The sequence below is a fragment of the Pangasianodon hypophthalmus genome, chromosome 1, assembly GCF_027358585.1.
Source record: "Pangasianodon hypophthalmus isolate fPanHyp1 chromosome 1, fPanHyp1.pri, whole genome shotgun sequence".
Taxonomy (NCBI): domain Eukaryota; kingdom Metazoa; phylum Chordata; class Actinopteri; order Siluriformes; family Pangasiidae; genus Pangasianodon; species Pangasianodon hypophthalmus.
Window position 1 is genome coordinate 8962951 of NC_069710.1, and position 18571 is coordinate 8981521.

The window sequence follows — 18571 nt, forward strand, 5'->3', positions numbered from 1 at the left end:
AGAATATAAGATTAGATTTGCTGTGACCCAGAAGAGGATGGTTCCCTTTTGAGTCTGGTTCCTTTCAAGGTTTCTTCCTCATGTTGTCTCAGGGAGTCATTCCATGCCACTGTGTCTGGCTTGCTCAATAGGGATATAAATCTAAATCCATATCCATATTCTGTAAAGCTCCTTTGTGATAATGTAATTGAATTTAATATTAGGTATAGAGAGAATATGCTGATGCACAGTGACGCAGTGGGTAGCACTGCTGCTTCATAGCTCCAGGGTTCCAGGTTTGAATCTGAGCTCGGTTTCCTCCCACCTCCCAGAAACGTGCCAGTAGATTGATTGGCTAAGATAAACTGCCTATAAGGGTTAATGTGTGTGTGCGCGCATGGTGCTCTGACATGGACTGGTGTACCATCCAGGGTGTATTTCTGGCCAGTATGCCCAGTGATCCCAGGATAGACTTTGGATCTACTGCAACACTGAGCAGCTATTGTGAGTAAGTGAGTGAGATATGGTGATCCAGCAGTAGTAAGAGCCTTTCTGTAGTTAAGAAGTCTCTCCTTCCATGTAATTTGGAATACTACCAAATTAGTTTGATACATTCTAACTTTTGAGTAGTCTGTTTTAATGTGTGAGTGTGATTGTTATACCAGGGTGGTAGTTTTTTCCATGAATTATTTTTCTTTTAAGTGGGGCTACATTATCTAGAGTGTAGCAGAACATTGACTCTAAGCATTCAGTCACTTGATCAAGTTTTGTGGGTCAGAGGGCAATCCAGTCAAGGCCTATAAATCTTCAATAAAATGGTATACAGTAGCTGAAAAGATTGTAAGCATAATGCAGTAGCATGGCAAAGTGCATATATTATGACTAAGACACATTTTAATTAAAATGAAGTAGTGATCTGAAACCATTTTAGACTGGGGAAGTGTGACTATGTTTTCTACATTTAATCTACATTCACTCTCCACTTTAATAGGAATACCATACTATGTAAACTCTTGATACTGCTGTGTGTGAAAATCCCAGGAGATCAGCAGTTTCTGAAATACTCAAACCCACCCATTTGGCACCAACATCCATGCCACAGTTAAAGTCACAAAGATCGCACTTTTTCCCCATTCTAGTGTTTGATGTGAACATTAACTGAAGCTCTTGACCTGTATCTGCATGCATTGTGCTGCTGCCATATGATAGGCTGAGTGGATAACTGCATAAATGAACAGGTCTACAGGTGTTTCTGTTGAAGTGGATGGTGAATGTAAATGTCACTATTAAATCAAAGGTGTGTCTGCTGTAATGAGCAGGTCCTTTTTTATTCTAAGTAAGGCCTAGTGACTCTAAAATAGACACAGACACGGCTTTGGGTCTTGCACATTATCAAAATGAATATTAAATTCTCCAACAACCACTGCTTTTTCTACAGAAATAACCTTATCTGAGAGGAAATCTTTTTGTGGCTAAATTTGTTGTTAGTAAAAAGTACTGTTAAGGAGTTAAATTCATATCCAGATTTCTTAGTCTGGATTTCTTAGATTTCTAGGGTATCATTACAAATAACTATGACTCCACTGCTAGTTAGATGAGGACTATGTATACAGCTGTATATACATATATGTATTTTCTGTTAAACAACATTTTCTGTCACTCAAGATTCTGTTAAACAAAGTACAATAAATCCTTTATGAGTAAGAGTTCGATTTACAATAAGTGCTTTAGATGTAAGATATCTAATAATTATTAGTCCTAGCTACAGATCAAAAGTGCTGGCTGTGCTTTTGGAATGATCCAATTATAGGTTAATTAGATTACTAAAACAGACTTTGAGTATTTCTACATTTTTGTTTAGCTCAGAGAACAGTGTCAAAATGAAAAAATTTACCCCATAGATCGATCTATGCCTTAATTGACACACAGTGTTATCATATTTATACAGCATCAACACAGAGTCAGATGGGCTTTTAAACCACTGGTGATGAAATGAGTCATATATAATCCAAACTTATTCATATGTAAGCCAAACATTACACATACTGTATGTACTTGGTTTCTAGTAAAGCATTCCTGCTTTTCCACACATGGCATTATATGACCAATACATATATTCACAAGAAACAAATGAGAAAAAATAATCTGCTTTTTTTTACGTTTTGGGAAGCAATATTTACAGAAAAAACAAACAGTTTGGTTACACAGATTCAATGCCGCCCCTGTTTCCAATTCACATACAATACGAAGGGATTTATTTGCAAAAATCGTTCATAGGAGCATTTACACAAGAAATGTGGTATCCATGAAAATCCTGCAATTTCGGAAAAAAATTTGTATCCTACTTGTGCTCCTGATGGTATGTAAATTTACGTGTAAAAAGACTAATGTAAACCTTGATTGATCAACTTCATATCATGTAATTTGCTTTACTGCAATTTTATATTTGGAATATACTGTCATGTTTAAAAAACAGTCATCTTATATTATTGGCATTAATTAAAGAATATGAAATAATAGACAAATAAAACTAATCATTCAGTTATGCAAAAGAAGTGCGACTGTATAAATGGATGACAGGCCGGTCTGTCTGCCATAGACATAAGCTGTCAACAAATGGCTTACATGACAGAAAATTTAGTGCATGACACCATTTTCTTGTCGCTTCACTTAATTCACACCTAATTCACATCTTCTGTAATTTGTCTATCTGTTACACTGCTAAATATTTTATTGGCATAGAAGTGAGGCAGAATAACTTCCACTTCTGCCTTTCTGCCATTTTTTTCACCATGGTAATCGGTGAGCATTAACTTTTATAGAGTTTTATGGGCGTTATTAATTGGAAATGAGCAGTGACAAAAATGTGTTTTATTTGCACTAATATGGGTGATCATACACATGCCAGTACAAAGCAAATGAGTGTTTCTCAAACTTTTGTAAATCTGGTAGACATTTTTAGTTAATTAATAAATGAGGCCAAATGTGCAAAAAGCCAGTATATCACAATGGGAGTGCTCCTTTGCACAAAAGTGCTGTGGCAGTCTTGTTTAAAAAAATCATTTCAGTGACTCCTTATTAAATTGTTTATGACAATGACCATAGCATCCAATTACTTCTTACATTAACTTAAATTATATTAAATGTAAGCTTTGTAAGCTTTAAAATACAGTGAGAAAAAAGGGTTAAGTTCAGGTGGTGGACTGTGGCCTGTCTTTGTTTGTTGCTCTTCCACACAGATGAAGCAGAGTCTTCTGGTAATTACGAGCCAGGAAGAAGTACATAACCGGATCCATTATACCACTAACACATGTGAGAGCAGAGGTTAAGCGGTTACCAAAGGCCAAAGATCTAATTTCAAAATCGGATAACTTGCCGTGTCTGTGGCACTCAATGTAAAGGAAACGGTGCACGTGATAGGGCACAAAGGCCACTATGAAGGTAGCCAGAGTCAGCAGGATCATTCTGACTGCCTTACTTTGGACAGATGTCCTCTGGTGAAATGTCATCAATCTGAGCTTGCGATAAATGAGGATGTAAGCCACTGTCAGAGAGACCAGAGGAACAGCAAATGCAACCACCGTCGACACAAGGGCTTTTAAAGATCTTTTCTCCAAGTACAGCTGATTACAAATAGTCACATTCCTCCCTGATGACCAAAAAGTCACTGTTTGGGGAGAGAAGAGCACAGGCACCAATGAACAAGTCACCAATGCCCACAAAATGGCACAAACCACTTTAGCATTTTTACTTCTTCTCAGGGATTGATACTTCAGAGGCAGGTTGATAGCCAACAGGCGGTCTAGGCCAATGCAAGTTATGAGGTACATGCTGCAGTAGAGATTTATAAAGAACAGGAATCCCACCAGGCGACAAGATGCCTCCCCAAGTGGCCAGTCACTGTTAGAAGCATGATAAATCACACGCATGGGCAGCACCAAAACATAACACATGTCAGCTATAGCCAGGTTCAGCAGGAACACCTTGGAAGAGGAAGAACTCTTGCTATGAAAGAAAACCCACAGAGCCAGCACATTGCACGGAACAGAAACAATGAAGACAATTATGTATAAGGTGGCAAAGAACATGTTCTCTTCATGGGACCCAGCTGAGTAGATGCCATTTTGTTTCGCCATTGAGAAATTCATACTTGTATCTTCACTTTGAGTCTGACAGAGAGAGAGGTGGAAAAGAGACAGTTGATTGTACATAGAAGTGTATGCATCAATGTATATCAAGACTTTGAAATTCTATGGTTCTGTCTGACTTGAAAGTTAAATGTTATTTACATGCCATTGAATATATTTTGCATATATTTTAATTAATTTTATTAATTAAAAAAGCGACTGCTTTGACCTTATAGAGGGTTACAACTTTAGGTCTCTATAATCTTAAAATCACAGCATTTCAATATAGAATCTCACAATTCCAACAATTCTTTATGTTTCTTGTGAGGACTTTGTAAATAAAAGTGAATTGATTGTCTGTGCATTTAAACCAGCATTAATCAAATATCAAAAGTCTGAGCCAAGACAACTAGCCCAAACAATCTGAGATGCCTTTGTAAATGTCAACCTTTATTTTTTTTCATTCTAACTTTGATTATTTACATTAGAGGTGTCTTATGAATGATAAATTTTACAAAGAAATGTAAAATTGGCCCACTATTAAGAATGGACTCTAGAATGTATTAGCTGCCAGAAGCATCTACTTTCCCCTCTTCAAAATATTAGCAACATTCTATTTGCCTACATTAAGTTAATGAAAGCGACATAAAATAAGACAAAACTTTGTGCCCAGGTGCTGAGTGAGGACAGAAGTTTAAACAATACTTTGGATGTTTGGATGTCACCATTATCTGACAGTAAACTAGAAATGTAAAAGAGCTATTTATACTGTTTATGCTTATAGTTATTTGCTGATGATAAAGTTTGCTGTTCATACTCAGAACATGCCTTAATTTTTCACAGCATTTTCCTGAACAAAAGAATTGCTTCAGTAGTGTCATATACAGTACTTTCCAATTAAAACATACATTTCACTATTCCTCTGTATTTAAAATACTGATGTTTCATTCAGAGACATTTCATAAAACCACAATTCTATAATTTTAAGAATATTTCATTGAAAAAGACAGTACTTTCAGCAATTAGGTACTTACTGAGAAGTTGAATAATTCTTCTTTCATGGTGATTTCTGATAGACTAATGCTCTTTAGACTAATGCTTCAGCAGGCTTCTCAAATGACTCTTCTTTAGCTATGTTTACCTTCTTCCTCTTGTGGTTATTCACATGATGTACTAAAACCACTGAGCATATGCCTTTTTATACAGCTTCACTGTGGAATGTCCATATAATAAACTAACATATCATTTATGTGTACTTGCAAACAGATCACTTCTCAGCTTAGATAAATGGAATGATGTATTATTGGCCCATAACCAATATTGTGAAAGTTGAATCATATGATATGGAAATTTGCAGAAAAGGGGGGCTGTTTTACAATTAGTAGTGCAGGGACTCTTGTGAAGCCTGAACTCATTAAGGATCACTACAGTGTTTAGTAGGAGGTTGATCCTGGGATTGTGGGGAAAGGGATTCATTCCCTGAGAAACAAACAGTGGAAAGTGTCTGAAATTGGTTTAGTAGAGGGGCATGTTGGCTGTTAAGGAAATTTGTGATGTTAGAGATCTCTTTGTTAGTCTTCCTTCATTACTCAAGCCCAAATTTAACTCTTTGTTCTAGATACATACATTTGTGTAAATGTTCTCTAAATGTGTGTCCCCTGGATGAGTGGACCAGGTCCAGTACCTGGCCATTGAAACTGCCTCTGTGAGAGCTGGAGCTTTAGAAAGTCTAGCTCTGATGGAAATTTGCAGGAAAAGGGGGACTGTTATATAGCTAGTAGCCCAGGGACTGTTGTGCAGACTGAATTCATTAAATACATAAAAAGGAAAAAAAAAAACAGTGAAAATATCTTGAATATAGTCAAATGTATCTAGTATTTAATATTATATTACAATAAACCAAATAGAAGATTATTAAACCTATTTCTAGACCTTTTTTCTTATTTTTTACATTTCAAGCTTGAAATGTTCTTGTTCTATTTGCAGATAATTTTTTCAACATTTAAGCATTTACATAGATCCATCATTAAGAGAGTCCAAAATCACCATGACCTGAAGGATTATCATGCAATGAAGAAGCCCCTATTCATAGACCAGCATAAAAAGGCCAAACTGAATTTTGATGGTGATCACCGGACTTTTGGAGTAGTTTTTCAGGTCGGATGAAACAAACATTTAACTTTTTGGCCATAATGATCAGCACTGTGTATGGCTGGAAAAGGGCAAGGCCGAAGAACACCACCCGAAGAACACCACCCCAACTGTAAAGCATGGAGATGGCAGCATCATGCTATAGGGGTGTTTTTCCTGGAAAGGGACTCTTGCACTTAAAAATATAGATAGCATCATGAGGAAGGAGGATTATCTGTAAATACTGAAGCAACCTCAAGACATCAGTAAGAAAGTTAAAACTTGTAACTGGGCCTTCCAGCAGAACAATCATCCTAATCCTACCTCCAAAGTTTTAACAAAATGGCTTAAAGACAAAGTGAACATATTGGAGTGGCCATCACAAAGACTGGACCTGAATTCCATAGAAAATTTGTTGACTGAACTGAAAAAGTATGTCCAAACAATAAGGCTGTAGAATCCAGTGTGTGAGGGTGGGAAGAAAGCCTCGGGAGGCAGGCGGAATTCTAGCAGAGCTCCGGGCTCGCATTTATTCAAACCACACTTTTCTGCGCACTTTCAAAAACTAAAAAAAAAAAATTTAAAAAAGAAAAGAAAAGAAAAGGGTCAGTCACAAACTCGTGGCCGTCGCTCCGTTCAAGTTCAAGCGCCTCGGCATGCATGTGTGTCTGTTGCAGGCCCTCTGCCAGTTCGATCACTTGCTCTCTCTAGTTGCAGCCGTTACTGAAAGCAGAAAGAAACACAAAATGCTAGCTACAGGCAGTGATGATTTTACATCAGCCGTGTCTCGACAATACTCTGATCAAGGGTGAAGCAATTCGGGTAAATATAAGAAGACTGTTTCTTCACTACATGCTGCCAGTTGGTGGCACTATGACCGTGACTCACAATAGTCACATCCATGTGCTCAGCCCTCAGTACCAAACATACAGCCCAAGTTTGATCTAAATCACTCAACGTATGCAGAAGACATGAGACACTTACCGTTTCTCTTTTTTTGCCATAGATTTATTGCCTCACCAAAAATCTGTTCAAAATTTAGCATCTCCAATGTCTTGGCATAATGTTGACCAAGTTTGGTGACAATCTCATGAATGCCCTAGGAGGAGTCTTTAAAAGTTCGGGACCTGCAATTTTCAAAAAATCCACATTAAATCCAAAATGACCTACTTCCTGTCGGGCGGAGCTAAATACTGTCATTGTGAAAGTTCCGGCTTGATGAGAACAATATATGTACTGAGCTTGGTGACTGTAGGTAAAACTGACCCCACCAAAAGGGGGCACTACAGACTACAGAGCCCCCCTCTTCGCTTATATCTTAGCCTTTGCCTACGCCTAACAGCCTGATGATTTTCATGAAATTTTAAGCATGCTAAGAAACTCAAAAACACCTGAAAAGAGCATTAGTGTTTGATGGGTTACCATGGCAAGACTATTTAAGATATCAAAAATCCTTTCACAGTTTTCATCAGCCATGTCTTGACATTATGCTGATAAAGTTTGAGGCAATTCGGGTAAATATAAGAGGATTATTGCAAAGTCACACACTTCTTGCTGCCAGTTGGTGGCGCTATGACTGTGACTCACAGTAGCCACATCCATGTGATCAGCCCCTGTGACCAAACATACAGCTTAACTTTCATCAAAATCACTCAATGCATGCAGAAGATATGAGACACTTCCTGTTTCCCCTTTTTTGCTATAAATATCGCCATGGTGAAACCGTTCAAGATAGCAAAAATCCCTTCGCATTTTAGCATCTTCAATGTCTTGGCATAATGTTGACCAAGTTTGGTCACAATCACGTGAATCCCTTGGAGGAGTATTTAAAAGTTCACCGCATGAACTTTTCACAAAATCCAAAATGGCCGACTTCCTGGTGGAGCTAATGATTGTCAGTGCAAAAGTTGTTCGGGTCAATGAGAATAATGCGTGTTACTTAGTTTTCATACATATACATACAAGTATGTCCGATATATGCACCAAGTTTATGTACCATGTAAAAGGGGGGTGCTGCAGAGCACTCCCACCACACTAGTGCTACCCTTTATATAATAATAATAATAATAATAATAATAATAATAATAATCCTTAGGAAAACAATAGGGCCCTGCACACTTTCAGTTCTCTCAGGAGGAATGAGCAAAAATTCCAGCAAAGTATTGTGAGATGCTTGTGGAGCTGCGCCAAGCATTTGATTCAGGTTCAAGCAATTTAAAGGCAATGCCACCAAATACTAAATGTATGTAAAATTTTGACCCACTGAAAATCTGATATAGTAAATAAAAGCTGAAATAAAGCTGTCTCTTAGCTATTAGTTCAAAATGATCTCCTTTGGAAATAAAACAGGCACCCTACTTACCTGAATTAACACAGGAAATACACTCACTGTCCACTTAATAGAAACACCTGTACATCTGCTCATCTGACACCGATCATCCTGTTTAAAAATTTTACACCTCCCTGGCTCTTAATGTAGTGTGTTGCCTTCTTGAGCATCAGTGAATGTTTGCACCTTTTGTAGTAGTTGTGTATGAGTCCTTCAGTTGTCCTAAGTGTGAAAAGATGGATCTCAACATTATATAGACACTGTTGGAAAGGGGTCAAATATGCAGAAGATGCTGAAGAACCAAAGAATATGCAGGACCTGGTGGATTTTTCTGAAGAACAGTGGACTTAACTGCTCAGGACAAACAAGGGACTCATGAACAACTATCACTAAACATAAAAATAGTCATTGATCATCCAGTTAACAACACAAAGTGTTATGAATCAAGCATATGTAAACTTTTGACCTGGTTCATTTGTGTATTTCAGTTATTACTGTGTCTTGTGGACTATATGTAAACTTCTGCTATGTGAAACAGACTATTCAGAGCAGTAGCAAAATGCAATTTTTATGATTTTTTTTTTTTTTTTTTTTTTTTTTTTTTTAAATTATTATTTTGCAGATTCTGCAAGGCGTATGTAAACTTATGACCCCAACTGTATCCAATCAGCCAATCACGTGGCAGCAGCAAAATGCATAAAATCATGCAGATACAGGTCAAGAGCTTCAGTTAATGTTCACATCACATCGAAAAAACATCTTGCGAGTGGAGGGTCTGCAGGCTGAAACACCAGTTTTGGCATTTCCACCTACAGAACTGTCACTCACTCAATGCTTTTTGTTTTTCACACCATTCTGTGTAAACTCTAGACTGTTGTGTGTGAAATTCCCAGATCAGCAGTTTCAGGATACTCAAACCAGCTCATTTGATACCAACAACCATACCACGATCAAAGTCACAGATATCACTTTTTCTTCATTCTGACGTTTGATGTGATTATATTAAACATTAAATTAAAATTAACTGAAGCTCTTGACTTGTATCTGCATGATTTTTTGCATTGTGCTGCTGCCACACAACTGATTAGATGACTGGCTGGTTAAATAACTGCATGAATGTGTAGGTGTACATGTTCCTAATAAAGTGGAAAGTGAGTGTATATAACAAAATGTGCAGAGTTGTTAAAAACTGAGTTTGAAAGTCTTTTAAGTGATTTAAACTTTTGGTCTTAACTGTACACCCTTCTAAACTGCTATAGGTCAAGAGCATACCTAATAAGCTGTTCACTCCCTCGCTACACATTAGCCCTGATGCCTGATGGTGTGCCAGTGACTGATCTTGGTGTTTCTGGGTGTTAATGATTAATTTTTTAAATGGTGCCAATAATTATAGAATTGAATAAATAAAAAATTGTTTAATAATCGTTTAAAAACACATGAAAAATTATAACAAAATAAAAAAAGAGACAATGCAGATGACAAACATGCAGATGTTTAATGCCTTGTCCACAGATATGTTTAAGCTGTTTGGTTTTTAAAGCCTTACACAAACTAAAAAAAAAAAAAAAAATCTATTTACAAACTCTGTGCAGACATGGTTATTCGCTTACATGGCTCTTGCATGATTTCTCTACGGATTCAGAAAGATGCAGAAATAAACTTTGGTGCAGTATGGAAGTTAGTATATACAGGGATTAACTTAAAAGCAATAGTCTTACCGTAAAACTAGAGAATTTCATATAGGTAGGTTCTGCTGGAACCTACATCATTCCTTCTGAATAACGAGGATGGAAAATGAAAACAACTCTGGCAAACAGTTATAAACACTACTGACTTATTTAATAAAATGTGAAATACACTGGCAGTGAACTGAAAATGCCAATTTGATTGAAAAAAATTATAGGTACACTACTGGTACTTTAAACCAGACAAATCATCACTACTGTTGCAACCATCTGTCAAGCCTAAAAGCTCAACATATCAAAATATGATATGAACATCCAGTTTTATATTGTATTTATTAGGAACACACTTATTAAGCAGTCACTTATGAGTATATCAAGAAATTTCAATATTCAAACACTTAAAAGGGAGTGAGGATGCAAAAAAAAGTAAAAAGTAGTGTATGAATAAGCAAGAGCCATAAGTCTGAAAAAAAAAAAAAAATCAATATACATTGAACACACACTGAAAGTATATAGAACTGGATGTTATGTGACCACAAGATAATTAGAACAAAACAAGAAAAAAGGTATATTGTATTTGAACAAATTAGGAGCAGGACTACCTCATTAAGACAGAAGCAAATGATGAACTGAGCAATCTACGAAGCGTCCTTCGTGCTTGTTGCTGTGGGGATAGCTGATTTCCCAGCGTTCCCATTATGTGGCCGACTGTAACTGATGAAGCTGGGTGTGTGAATGGTTCTGATACTCTTTGAAACCTGTGACAACATGGTGGGGGACAGAGGAGAGTGGGAAGAGGAAGAGGAGGAATATCGTCCATTTTGGGTCTGTGTGGACAAGTGCAGGTTTTTAGTGTTGTGAGTGGACTGTGCAAGCTTAAGAGAACCATTAGAAAGGGAGGGAATATGAGAGGAAGAGTTGGGGATTGAGCGAGGGTTGGGGATGGAAGACTTAGAGGAGGAGGAGGGGGAGGAGGTGGTGGAACATAGAACAGCACAGTGGTTAACAGGGTTAGTAGCATCAGACTGAGAAGCACCTTTTCCTGCACTAGAGGAAAAAGCAGGGATTTTAGAGGCAGGCACTGTAGGGGAAGTGGATTTGGGATCTCCTCCAGATCTTTTAGCACTTCCGTTAGCCTGTAAACAAAGATGTCAGAAAACATGGATTTTCATACCTAAGGTTTCTCATGATGATGTGAAGATGTTCAAACACATTTAAATTAATCTAATTGGAGTTAACAGTCAATTATCACAGATAATCAGAGACAGAAAATATATTAACTAACTGAAAGTCACAGACACACACACACACACACACAAATAAGTACATTATCATCCTTTTGATCAGGGCTGTAAGTGAAAGCTAAGAGTGAAAATTAGGGGAAAGACAGAACATTCATATTTTGAAGTGAGTGATCCAAAGTGTGATAGAAACCAACCAGTTATACAAGACCAGAAGAGGCTCCAAGAAGTGTGGAGGAGGTGCACTGTGGGAAGGTTTCCGGAGGGTGGTGGAAGTTTAGTAGGGGGTTGGTCCTGGAATTGGGAAAGGGGGCTCATACCCTGAGAGGTGAACAGGGGAAAGTGTCTGATATTGGGTTTAGTGGAGGAGCACCTTGGCTAGCAAGGAAATTTGTGTCATGAGAAACAACGATATTTGTGGTGTTAGAGATCAGTTATGTAGGTTTGGGTGCAAAAGTGAAATATAAGACATATGATGATGTTTTAGTTAATAGTTCAAGCAGCATCTATCCAAAGCACAGTATAGGTAAGGGGTAACAGAGTAAGAAAAGAAAGAGAATAAGCTGTGACAGCAACTCAGGAAATGGTTGAAGGAAGTTTGGTTTTTTTTGTCCTTGTCACCTACATAGCATCAAAGCCACAAGCAGAATGAATAAGCAGAAGCTTTCAATTATGTTATGAGATAACAGATGCATCATGCCTTGCAGTTGTGACATGCCTTCACAGCCAATGAAAGCACAGTCATCAAGATCTTATCCAACGTGACTGTCAGCACTGAGTTGATCACACAATGGACAGTTGTTCCAATTTCTCTTTTTAAGTCTTTCTTCATTATTCAAATACCTATTATAGCTCTTTGTTCTATTAGATACATACTCTTATGTAAAAATTCTCTAAATCTGTGATCCCTGGCTGAGTGGACCAATGGTCCTATTATAAGACTACCTGGCGATACTGCCTCTGTGAGTCTGGCAGCTTTAGCTGTTTTGTTGCCCTCTCTCTGTCTGAGGTGCCCGGCTGCTGCCTGGTCTTGGCAGACATGGGCACTGGCATCCGACTAGTAGGAGAGGCCACGCTGACATTCTGCAAGAGGGATTCAAACCAAACAGGAGAAAACAGGAATAAAAATAAAGGAACTCAAAATATGGTGTATTGGAGGGTTTGTAAAAGAGAAACAATGTCTGCATAAAATCTCTGTGGTATTCTATGACATTTAATTGGATATACATCAGGGGCCAATTTCACAAAGAATCATGTGTTACCACTAAGTTTCTAACTAAGAGTTACTCATTCATTCTTTTTCATTAATTGCTTTATCCTGATCATCCTGCAGTGGATCTGGAGCCTATCCAAGGAACAACAGGCATGGGATGCCAGCCCATCACAGGGCACCATACACACACACACACACACACACACACACACACACACACACACACACACACACACACACACACACACACACACACACACATGCATGTTTTGCCAGTGAACCTAGAGGAAACTCCACACAGACAGTAAGCCTAACTAAGAGTTTCTCTTTAAAAACCATTCACAACTGCAGACAGTATATGTTACTAATGAATTCCTATGCTAGGAGGAAAGGCAGGGTTGATCTTGGATGATGCATGTTCATTGAATGAATATTGACAGTGACTGGCTGATCAATTCAACCGTTCGATTTCAGCAGTATGCAGAGGCCATTTATTGTGGATGCCATTGACAATATTCACTGTATAACTGTAGTTTTCATGTGGCTAAGTAGACCGTGACCAGGAAAAAGTGTTTAAAAAGAGACGTTGAATGAATATTAGGATTAACACACCCATTTTTTTAAACCCCATTTTGTCTATTTGGCCATTTCCCAATTCCCACCCACTAACTAACTCTCCCCTATCACACAACAGCTACCAACCAGGGAGGGTAAAGGCTAGCTCCTGCCTCCTCCAGGACACATGAAGCCAAACATTAAATTACTGCTCATGCTGTGTCACAGGGAAACTGAACACACTAGGAGGAAAGCCCTAACTGTAAGAAGCTACTTTTACCCTTAAGATTCTTTGTGAATATGGCCCCAGGAGAGGAAAAGATGCATGCAAACCATTACACCAACAGAAAAATGTTTTGTTCTTGTACCTTAGGGCCCATTTAAAAGAATCAGAAAAAAGACAAAGTGAGAATGTGCTTCTTAGTCTGTGAGTAATCTCTTTGGCTGCTTGAACCCAAAGTTAGAAACTCTCCAGTGAATATATGAAGGCAGTTGTGTAGGCTCTCATAAAATCACCCACAAAACACCAGACTAGACATATACAGACATTATATTTACATATAGGGTTAAAAAGTAGAGATCCCATAGTAATTGTTCTGAATGAGAAGAGGAGGTTAGGGATCTGTGAAAGCCACTGGTTAGATTGGGATTACTGTGTGGAATAGGAGATGGAGAAACCCATAGTCCTCACTACCAAGGCGGTTAGAGCTAGAGAGAGACCTGCTGAGGAGGAGCTGGGGTGACAGACACGCCTGTTGTGGTGATCACAGGAGGCCGAGGAAGAAGCTGTGGTTTGGGCTTCTTCCGAAGGCTAGGGTGCTTGCTGGATTTGGAAGGTTTGGTGACCAAAGTTTTCTGAGGAACTACTTTGTCTGAAGCCTTGGCACCCTGGCTGCCATGAGGTTTAGAATATTCAGTGGGCAGCAGGTCATCAGAAGACCTTGGTCCCATTTCACTGATTGTGGTCTCAAGCTGTTTGATAGTCTGTTCAAGGCTATCAAGTGTCTTGTAAGTGCTCTTTCGAATCTCTTCTGTCCTTCCATGAGGTTCCTGGGCAACAGACTCTGATTTTGAGCTATCCTGCTTGGAGCAAGAAATTTCAAATCTCTTGGTCTCTTTGTGTTGTTTAATAGTACCATCTGATTCTTCTTCGTCTTCATACACCACCACCTGTAAGGTCTTCTTGCCTGTCTTAGTACCAGTACGGATGGCCTGTGTTAGAGCTGCCAACTGCTTTTTAGGGAATTTAAGCTTGAACTTCTTCTTAACATCCTGTTTGGCATCACTAGTGGCCTGTGTGATAGTCCCCCCATCAGATAACAGTGATGATGAGAAAACAGAGTTTGCCCCATTTTGTGCTTTCCCAGAATTCATCTTATCCCCATCTTGTGCTACCTGTACTCCCCCACCTCTTGTATCCTCATCTTCAGTTTCCTCACTTTCTTCCTCTATCCTTTCTTCAGCCAACATTCTTTCCAGCTCCTCTTCACACTCAATAATAGTGGAGAGGCGTTTGTAGGCTGAGCGTATATCCATTGGTTCATCAAAAATGATTATGACAGGTTTTTTGCTGAATTCAGTATTTTCAGTATCACCGAAACCATTGCTACAAGAGACAGTAGAAATGTCAGTGCCATGTTTAGTCTGTGGTTTGCTGCCTACAGTCACAGTTTGCACATTTCCTTTCTTGGCATTTACAAGCTCCTGGTACTCTCCAGTGGACAAAGCCTGCACTTTGGTGTTGGTGATCATGAAGGCAATATTATCAGGTGGAGGAGGAGGAGGTTCTTCTCCTGGCAAGTCAGGACTGAGGAAAGTCTCACTTTCATCTTCCACTTCTTCATACTTGCTGTCCCTAGTCTTGGGCAAACTAAACACCTTCTGCTGATTTGCTGAACTCAACTCACCATGGTTTGCAGGTACCTTGGAGTGAATGAGGTCAGGGTCACCCAGTGAGACCGGTGTACAAATTGCTGTTGGAGACTCCACTGTCTCCTCTATGCTAAGTTGCACCTGTGGAACCTTGACCACATGGACTTTCCCCTGTGTAGGGCTACCTGGGCCTTGTTCTTTTGTCCTCATTGAATTTGAATAGGTCAGTGGTTTATACGGTAGATCACTAGGAAGGCTCCAAGTGTTGTCTGGGCCATCTGAGGATACCAGCAGCTTGTTTTGGGATTTCTCATAAGTATTTACATGTGACACCTGTGATGGGGATGACTGAGATGCAGCTCTGTGGTCAGTTGAGTCCTCTGGAGGCTCCTTGGTGATCTGTGCTGTGACGTAATAGATGACCTGTAAGGTTTAAAGGTCACAGAAAGAGAGAATGAAGGTATTAACAGGGAGCTTCATACTCCTGTAAGTATTTTATTAATTATACTAATACTTTAGTAATAATAATGAGTAAAAGGACTGCCGCTGAATTTACACAGGCAAAAAGTTAAAATAAGTAGTACATTCTTGACAAATCTGACCTATTATAGTGACATAGGATGTTTACTGGAAAGAACACATTCCACCACTACATACGCTTTTAAAGTACACATATCTGTGATTATAATTTTTTGCCTATTGACACTGAATGGAAGATAAAAGAACACATGACAAATACAGTTGTAAAGTATATGCTCACCCCTGTATTTTGATGTACTGTATTGTTGCCATTTTCATCCATGACCAGATCTTTGCTCTCCTGGATTTCTGTATTCTGCTAGAGGTTTATGAGGAATAACATGTCACACACAGCCTCTTCCACTAAATTATCTACCTGGTGATATCTTAAGAGTTTACCAATGTTTTTCATGTCAAAACTGCTCATTTTGCATCATTTTGAGAAGATAAATTATTGCCACCATTAAGTTAATGTATCCAATAACTCCAATATATTTCTCTTCTGATCTTTTCTAAAAGCTGGTGGTAAGGGAAATTATATTAACCCCTAAAACTCCCAAGACCCATCAACAGTTCCAGACCCATATTTCTCAGTGTCAACTATATACCGCTCCTATTAATTTCAGTATAGTTACTGGATGATTCATAGTAGTTACTGTAAAATAACTCTGAAATCTCAAAATCTTTAAACTTGAAAAGTATTACACCTTTATAAAACTTACATACAATTTACATTTTAGCCATCATATCAAATATACTCTCTGAAGATGTAGTAAAATAATACTTAGTAAAAGAGCAGAGATGCAGAGGAAAGAAAAGGCAATAAACCCAGAAGATAAATAAAAGGCTTACAGCAGGGCGTGCAGCAGGTGAGAAGATCGGCCCATTCTTTCACAAATGTTTGTAAAAACAGTCTGCATGCCTAAGTGCTTGATTTTATACACCTGTGGCCAGGCCAAGTGATTAGGACACCTGATTCTGATCATTTGGATGGGTGACCGAATACTTTTGGTAATATAGTGTATATAGTGCTGTGCAAAAGTCTTGGGCACCCTATTTTTTTTTAGTACAAACTTTGTTATAGATTTTTATTTTATGACTTCTACATTACTGATTCAGTACAAAAACATTTTAGATTTCCAAACGTTAGTTTTCCAGCACGAAATTAAATGTTACAGAAAAATGTTTGTATGTCGGTAAAGAAAGCAGCATATTACATAAGAGACACTTTTCAGACAAAAAACATAATGAAAGCTGCTGGGTTTTGCTGCAAAAATAAGAAGCAAGTGTGACAGTCAAAGTCTCCAGAAGAACTGTGGCTGGTTCTGCAAGATGCTCAGTAAAACGTATAGCTCATTTCCTTATAAAAACTGCACAAACTGCACCTGAGACTACTACTTTTTTTTTTTTAAACGAAAGGATCGTCACACCAAATATTGGTTTACTGCTCTTTATAGTATTTTTTTTATGTAGAAACATTTAATTTCATTATTTTTGAAGGCATCTTTGCTCTACAGCATTTCTTTGCATGTGCCTAAGACTTTTGCACAGTACTGTATATGGAAGCATTTCCTATTCACGTCACCTGTCAGTGGTTTTAATGTTATGGCTTATAATTTTATATATATATATATATATATATATATATATATATATATATATATATATATATATATATATATATATGTAATATGTATGTGTGTGTGTGTGTGTGTGTGTGTGTGTATTATATCCCACCTGCTGTTCTGCCATGATCTTGTCCCCCTCATTCTCTTGCAGAATGACAGAAGCTGTGACAGGAAGAGGAGTGCATTGCTTGGGCTTCACCTCTGGAGAGCTCCTTGTGTTCTGCTGAGGTGCTGTATTTGGAGCCTCGACTTCACCTTCCTGTAGAGTAAAATAATATGATTCATTAAACAACCATCTTGTCAGAATTATAAATGTAAGAGTGAAAGACATAACCAAAAACAATCCTAAAACAAATAATTTAACACAATGTCCCTGCCCTAACACACAATTAGTCCTAGTCAAGCATGAAAAGATGGTTGTAAAATAATAAAACTGCAAACCATATGGCACAGTTTAGCTATTGCCAAATGACCCACGCAAACCAGGGATTGCTGTCTGTTAGTATATTTCAGGTAACTGGCAGTTATCTTATTAATAAATATACCTGACTATGTATACATGCACATATACCAGCAACTGACACACAAGTCAGTTGTGAAGCTCACAAGACTGTCATGTTTTAAGTAACACTGTAGTAAACATGCTTTTTTTTTTTTTACACTCTGTGGTAGCAGGGACATGGTTGAGCATCAGCTGTGGACGAAGAGGAGGCGAGTTGAATCAGCAGATAATGAGTGATGATTCTCACCTGTGTGTGATCACAACCAGTTTACTTATGAGTGCTTTGTTTGTCCTTACAGGAGACAAAAAAAAAAGAGAATGCTGTGAATCCGGGAAAGAGAGGGGGACAGATGTGACATTGGGAGGAGGGACTGAACAAAATTCAGTACATTCTAGACCTGGAAGATTGGAACAGCACTGTGGTTTTGGTGCCCAAGCCAGACGGGTCAGTCCAGTTCCGTGTGGACTTTAGAAGAGTCAATGCGGTATCTAAATTTGACACATACCCGATGCCATGCATTGATGAATTGCTCGACTGGTTAGGCACAGCTTGTTTTAATTTAACACTGGATTTAACCAAGTGATATAGGCAGATTCCCTTGACTCCAATATTCTGAGGAAAAAAAACAGCTTTTTCCACTCCATTTGGGTTATGCCAATTTGTCACCCTTCCATCTGGTTTATCTGGAGCCCCAGCAACATTTCATCATCTCATGGACAGAACACTCCACCTGCACAGCGAATATGTTGCTGCTTATTTAGATGACAATGATTTATATTAATGATTGGCA

General features: G+C 38.3%; 2 protein-coding genes across 19 annotated transcripts in view; both read right to left on the reverse strand.

Annotated features, from left to right (window-relative positions):
• Positions 1-169: 169 nt before the first annotated feature.
• On the reverse strand, positions 170-3638 carry si:dkey-96n2.3 (uracil nucleotide/cysteinyl leukotriene receptor; the record flags this gene model as incomplete). Its single annotated transcript, XM_053236257.1, has 1 exon — positions 170-3638. A coding segment is annotated over one exon (468 nt), but the record flags the coding sequence as incomplete, so codon positions are not given.
• si:ch211-285f17.1 (sickle tail protein homolog) overlaps positions 3509-18571 on the reverse strand; it is a 122264-nt gene continuing 107201 nt past the window's right edge. For 9 of the 18 annotated variants that reach the window (XM_034307480.2, XM_026914178.3, XM_034307486.2 and 6 more), the window contains 5 exons: positions 17388-17537; positions 15892-15969; positions 13980-15554; positions 12437-12574; positions 10038-11386 (listed from right to left, as the gene is read on the reverse strand). In XM_034307480.2, coding sequence (XP_034163371.1) covers positions 10889-11386; positions 12437-12574; positions 13980-15554; positions 15892-15969; positions 17388-17537 — 2439 coding nt within the window. In that variant the 3' untranslated portion in view covers positions 10038-10888. Of the gene's footprint in view, positions 3647-5662; positions 6960-10037; positions 11813-12436; positions 12575-13979; positions 15555-15891; positions 15970-17387; positions 17538-18571 lie in introns of those variants that run through there. The other 9 variants (XM_034307475.2, XM_034307491.2, XM_053236218.1 and 6 more) reach the window with 9 other exon arrangements.